The 7,111-nt window shown below is 33.0% G+C and overlaps 1 protein-coding gene across 1 annotated transcript; it reads right to left on the bottom strand.

Moving 5' to 3' along the window:
• Nucleotides 1-291: 291 nt before the first annotated feature.
• LOC108359302 (transmembrane protein 216) lies at nt 292-5,606 on the bottom strand. Its single transcript, XM_017611114.1, has 2 exons — nt 4,602-5,606; nt 292-1,041 (listed from the first exon to the last, which is right to left on the bottom strand). Exons 1-2 carry the CDS (start codon nt 4,858-4,860, stop codon nt 848-850), a joined length of 453 nt encoding a protein of 150 aa, XP_017466603.1. The 5' UTR covers nt 4,861-5,606; the 3' UTR covers nt 292-847.
• Nucleotides 5,607-7,111: the final 1,505 nt, after the last annotated feature.

Below are 7,111 nucleotides of genomic sequence, written 5' to 3'. Positions count from 1 at the left end.
TGTTGAACAAAAAAGGACGCTTGCGTTTTTTTTGGCGGTTAGGGTTCGTTATGTACATATGTACATAAATTGTTTTTGTTGTGTGCATATATAAATCAATTCGACATTAATATTCCATTAATTTTGCGAAAAAAATCTTCCAAAGACTTTAACACTTGCACGTCTAGATTTTTGCTAGATTAAAAAAAAATATATACTCAATATCTTATATACACTTTTTCATTTACATTTCATATATTTTTAATTTTAGTCGACATTCTTCTTGTTTAAATCCTCTTTTTAGCGTTAGTTTTTTTTTTCTCTTAATTTAGTATAAGTATGTTTGTATTACAAAAAAATTGTCTTAAAAAGTCTGAAAAGTATTTCTTGTTGTCTTATATTTGGGCCTATTAATTTTTTTGTTAACACATCTTCCATATTTTCCGCTTTTAGTATATAAATTATACTCCTTTGGCGTTACAGTTATTCGCTTACATACATACATACTATACATATGTTTACTGTACTATGTATATATATTAAAAATTTGTTAATTTCATAATTTATTGTTTTTCATTTTATTTTATAAACATTAATTTTTAATTTTGTTATTTGATCTCCTTTCCTTCATTCATTTCTTTTGTTGTATATTGCTATGATTTGTTCATTTTTCATCTTTTTACATTTATTTGTTTTCGTATTTTGTTGCATTGTAGTGTATGCATCTATTCACATTTTTTTTACATACATATTGAATTCTTTGATTCTATTTTATTTTTTATTTTACGTATATACAATGTATATTTATACATACTTTCATTGATTATTATTTTTTTCTTAATTTACATGTTTATAAACCTTGTTAGTCCTATTCATAAGTTACTGGACGACATAGTGAAAAAACAAATAGCATTGCATACCAAATTTCGGTCAGATATAAACCGATCTCTAATGTGCAAAGTACATATTCCAGACGTAGTTTATATTCTTGCAGAAGGAGTATATAGGAGACACCGAGAAAGCATGGAACTGTTAGGAAAACCGATAAAATAACTGGCCAACCTGTAAAATAAGAAAAAGAAAGAGATTATTAATGGCAACCTGAATATAGAAAAAAAAGACATTTTAGAAGGATATACGAAAAAAAAATTTTTGCACAAAATATTTTAAGCATATAATACGAGCCAAACTATTATATTTAAGTGATATTGTACTATTATACCTATATTTTTATTAGGGCAAGTGTGCATTTGCGTTTGTGCCGGGCGGCAAATTGCCGAAACTGTGTACTTACAATGAACTGCCATTGCCGACAGCAGAATTGTTGCACACCAAAATGACGGTCGATTCTTTTTTTGTGTTTTTTTTTTTTTTTAAATTGGTATGCACATATTTACTAAAAACCAATTTATGTTTGTTTGCTATCCGATAAATACACAAATAGATTCAGAGTTATGGTCGAAAATGTGAGCACTACTTTCTGCCCATATAATACCCCACTTAAGAAAAAACAACAGCAAATACAACTTCTACATATAAGAAAAAAAAAAAACAACAAAGAGAAGGTACACATATGAGAAAATACAACGATAAATAAAAGTTCCACATATAAGAAAAACAACAACAAATAAAATAATTATTTTTCTGATTCTTTCGCTATTAGCTCAGGATGATTCATGTAATATGTATTACAATTTGGATATCAATTTACAACTTGTAATGAAGTTTAAGACAGCTTCCTGAAAAATATTTTTGAAGATATTTGCCACATGTTTGAAAATTTTAATTCGATTAAATTGTTAAGATAAATACCGTATTATTATAATATGGGTATCAGACCAAAGCGGCTTAAGAATGCTTAATTTTCAAAAAAAAAAACTATGTATGCAAAGTTTTTCATTCTAGTTTCTTTAAGCATTTTTTTTAGTATAGTAGTTCATACTACAACACAAAATATAAAAATAAAATCTCTACATTTGCATACTAGTTTGCAACTTTACAATCAGATATTTCTGAATAATTACAAGTATGGAGTTTTATACACTTTTACAATTTTAGTACAACAAAGTGCAAATTTGAAGTAGCTAAAAAGCCGCGTTTATTAATGGCAATTTTTTTGCGGACGGTGTTATTATTTTTTTCCATACAAAAAAAATTATCGAACATACAAAAGTACTTAGTACTATTAGAAAGTTGCAATTCTCTGTGTTAATAATTTTCATTTTAATGAAGTCTTTGATAACGTCATCGTGGTTTATTTGCCCCAAAACGTCATTTTCGATGGTCAGTAAAGCCTGTCTTCCATAATGGACGTCTGAAGTTGGAAATTTGGTGACCATGGAAAAATTTTTAAAGTGTATTACCTCGTTCCCTAAATTGTTATCCACGTCGTTTTCGTATGTCTCAAAAAATGTCATATTTTCTGCTAACATTAACGTAAGTTTCGAAAGACTGGGTTGAGTTGAAAGACAGTTGCCAGAATTGCTCTGTTATATTGATTTGACACCATCTTATTTGAAAATTTTTCTTGAAAATTTTGTATAATATAGCCGAATGACAGAACACATGGCGAGAAAGCTGCTTTATTAATTCACCTGCTTATTTTGCGCCATGTACCTAACACTTGCACCACAGCCACCATTTTTAATATTTTCTTTAATAATACTTTTTATAAATCATATATTTTTATAATTAAATTTATTGAAAAGTTGAATGTTGAAAAAATCACTGTTTTGACGAGCGATGCGAACTTCAAATCGACGCGAAAGTTCTATGTAGACGGGCCTTTATACTCATAGAAAGTTTAAAAGTTACCAAAAGTCACAACTGAAATTTGTAATCACAATGACTTAGATCAAAGCTGTCGAAACTGTGTCCCGCGGGAGTGAGTGGTATCAACCCGATCCCTATGGCTGTGCCGGTGGCACGCATACTCACATTACTTGCCGTCGACCCGACAATGCGACGCATTTTCCTTTGCTTACTAGACTAAATCAGCTATTCAGTACTTAAATTACGTTATACTTTAATGTGAATCCGCTTCGATTAGGGTAAAAAACGAACTAAACATGTCTTTTATTGACTCGCCTTCAGTGCCTCCTTCGTTTCTTAAAAATTGTAAATACATAATTTTTTCACTTTTTACCTTCTTTTTATTAACTCGGCGATTTCTACGAATGGCAATTATAATAGGGAGGTTTTAGTTTTTTAAACTATAATTTTATTATAATTCTTTTCTTTCTTTATTTTTAATTTTTCATGTGGCGCGGGACCCCAAGGCTAGCGCCTATGTAGCTTGTGCTTAATTAAATCCGGCCCTGCGTAGCCCAGTCAGTCTTGTACAATTTTTAGGTGTACCCTCAAATGAAATGTTCTAATTTTCAATTTGTCAGGAAATGGTAATTATATTAACAAATTAGGCAATTAGCGCATCGCTGCTACAATCACTGATGGTTTATTTCACGTTTTGTGGAAAAAAAACGTATCTAAATAATTTCAGTGCTGTGACTAATCACTTCCACGTTATCGATTATTAAATTTAATGAATTCCTTTTTTGGCCTTAATGTTACTCATACGCCATGTATCCACGTGTTGTTCAAAGTGACATTAGTGATATCCATAGTAATAGTCCGGTCAAGTTAGACATGCAATCTTGCAACAATTCGCATAGAGCTGAACATTTATACGAGTGTTGGGAACACCATTATAAATTAAATGTTTAAAGTGCCGATCGATCCCCACTAAAATTTTGAATATATGTGTGTGACCTTTAAATAAATTTTTTGTAGACGTGGCATGGATGGGGGCTCGGCACGTTACACCCCTGTTTCTTGAGCTGGCTTGGCTGAACTACAAGGAAAAAAATATTTACCACGGTAATTAACCGGTATTCAGCTCTACAATAGTGTGCAGTTAAATTTCGGTTTTTTTGCGGAATGTTTGTTTTTCATTTATCAAAGCAGAAAACGTTAAACAAATAAATAAATGAAGAACTAAAGAATTTTAGAAAAAAATCTCTAAGGCAGTTCACTCTTTGATGCAAAAATGCGAAAGGCAAAAACTAGCGTCTTTTTTTTTTTGCTTTGCTGTGCGTTTGTGCGAAACGACGCCATAACGGTGCCATATATTTGTTGTAAAAAAACTGCCGATTTTCGTACTTTCGCTCAAAGAGTGAGCCCTAGTTCTGTATTCCGTTTCCTAAAGCGCTCTTTAAATTAGTACGCTTCTCTTTGGAGATCTTTTCGTGCGTCCGGTTCCACATTGAGTGTTTGTGTGCAATCTTTCGTCTTATCGCACCAATATTATTCTTTGCAATCCTTTGGTAGTTCCTTTATATTTTCTATAAATTGCAGCATTTCTTACATATCCGCAAAAATTAAATTATTTACACGTTTTTGTTTTATAAGTTAAAAAAAAAAAATCGGTTGGCAAACTTGTGCACACTTTAAAATTAACTAGGCATCTCAGTAAATTTGATAGGCTAGTTAACTGTGAAAATGTCCCGAGGTATTTAAAATATACTTAACTAAAAATTTTCGAACCAATTTTGCTTTAACGAGAGTACTTTTTTTTTTGGTTTGCAAATAAACATACACAAATACTACAATAATTTTCTTCTTACTTTTTTCGGCTAGTGAACCTCTGCGCCCGAGTATGATGCGAACGGTCTCTAAAATGCAAAAACCAATCAAAACACCCGAATCTCGTGCCAGAACGTGACTCGGATACGAAAGATTAATGGCCTTCAGCAGACCCATACTCAATTCGCAACAGGCGAACATTCCAAAATAGAAGGAATTCAAGTAGATGAGCACTTCGTAGCCAAGACTTGGATTGGCCTTCTTCGGCACGTGGATTGGTGGCTTCTTTGGTGGCGGCATTGCGCTACAACTCAATTACTTCCAACTCCCTAACTCACTATTTATTTACATACACATGTATGTATGTACTTGAGAGCACTAAACAAATCCAGTTCGTTGATTTGCGTGTGTGTGTGTCTTTGGATTTTCCATGCTTCGCAGTTTGAAAATTTCGATTATCTTGCTTAACATAACTATGTAAGTATGTAGTTTTTTGCACTACATTATTATTTTAATTATTCAGTTTGTTTATAAAAATAGCACGGCAGCTAACCAACATGTTACGGCGTCTGCGACAAATAATTCAAAACTTTTTCTTCTGGGTACCAACATACGTAGTCGTATTCAAAATTGGTCGCGTATCACCGGTCTCTTGCTCGTATGTACTTTTGTCTCGACGCGTATTTATAGACTGACCACGGCAAGCTGGCGGCGTTGCAGCGACCATTGCATATGCAGTTCCGTTGGCGGTACTACCTTTGACTAGGTGCTATATACATATGTATGTATATAGGTATGTAAGGATCGGTCGGCCGATGAAAATCATGTCGCTTTATAACAATTCACAATAAGTGCGCGAACGACACTCGAGCGACAGACAGACATTACATGAATACCGTTGCATTAGTTTAATCATACATTGTATTCAAATATGTACCAGTAGTGTGCGGCTGTTTGGCACAGTTTTTGTAAGGAACGTCATCAAGGACGTTCATTTACCCTACAGTCACGTGCATTTGTCCCAAAGTCAAGCATAGTCACTGCTGCAATCCGGTCCGGATGGGATGAATTGAAAGACTTGACTGATACACTAAATTTGAGTTTGAGATCGATATTTTCCTCAATGGTTTTTGATGGGTAAACAAACATCTTAGCTCTCGGTGTGGGTGAAATTTGCGTTAACCCAGCAGAAAATTTGTGACTACTTCTTGTGTAACCCAGCAGAAACCTGTAATTGCGCGTCTGGTGTGTACAAATGAACATTTCTGGACTAGGTCTGGGATATTTCAAGCCCATTTCGGGACTAGTTTAGAACCAATTCGAAGCCTGTTCACGACTAGTTCAGGACTAATTTAAATCGCCATAAGTTAATTTCAAATTTCATCAAAAAATATGTTTTTTTTTTTAATTTGTGCCAATATTTCTAGAATTGGTGGACGATAACAAAAACCGATTCAGATTTATGCTTTTCTGGTTAAAACCAGAATATACTCGGACTTTCCTTAAAATTGGATAACGTTTACCATTTTCACAGACAAGAGCTGTAGGCGTAGAGTCGACTTTTACCATTCTCCACAATTCCTCATTCCTAAGTGCAGAATATCACATAAACGAAATTTCAGCGAATTTGTAGTACGGTTACTACTTTCGACCGCAGCTTATATAGGGACGTCCCACTGTGCGTTATGGCTTTCGGTGGAGATCTCACTTAAGTCTGTTTCCGTATGGCATTTTTTAAAACACATTAAATTTGTTGTCGTTTCAATGTTGTTATATGGTACAAAAAAAACACTCGGAAGACTGACATAGAGGTCTCTTATATAATTCAAGGACACCGTATCCTTGCAACTTTTATGACTGCAAGCTGTTAGCGGTTGAATGTTTCTCTGATTGATAACTACAATCCCAGATATACATAAGCCCCGTATTTTGAATCGGAATATCTTTAGAGTAACACTGTTCAAAGAACTCGTAACTTTGAATAAAAGTTTCTCAAAGGTATGTTGTAGATTATTTTAATGGAAGACGAAAAAGTATTTAATTTAAACCAGGCAGTTTCGCTAAAAATTCAAGTATGAAACCTTTGAATACCCTCTATGTGGAAATCTCATGTACACTCACACCCATGCATACATGTGAAAATACAAAAAAAGAATTATTGTCTAAAGTTCAGCCTAAATTCTTTTGTTCATGCATTTGTGCTATACATATATTTATGTATGTATGATTTTTTTTTCTCAAAACAATGCATTTTTATGCATACAAATAAATAGCAAATATAAACATACTACATATACATATGTACTAGGAATGTTAATCCCGGGATCCCGGGATCCCGACCCATATTTTTACATTGAATTTTTTAAATAATTTTTGGAAATCATAACTTTGAAATTACAAACTTCTTTCAAACTCATTTAGTTATGATTTATTTTATGGTTCTCAAACAAAATAAAAGCAATTTTTTCGATTTTTTGAGTTGAAAAGTAATGAATATCTAAATGCGGGACTGTGATAACGACATCCCGAAAACTACGGGATCGGAAAGCCG

The sequence above is a fragment of the Rhagoletis zephyria genome, unplaced genomic scaffold (assembly GCF_001687245.7).
Source record: "Rhagoletis zephyria isolate East Lansing unplaced genomic scaffold, Rhagoletis_zephyria_1.1 Rzeph_scaffold_00371, whole genome shotgun sequence".
In the NCBI taxonomy this organism is placed as follows: Eukaryota; Metazoa; Arthropoda; class Insecta; order Diptera; family Tephritidae; genus Rhagoletis; species Rhagoletis zephyria.
The sequence above is the reverse complement of the archived record's forward strand: the minus strand, read 5'-3'. Positions and strand labels throughout refer to the sequence as shown.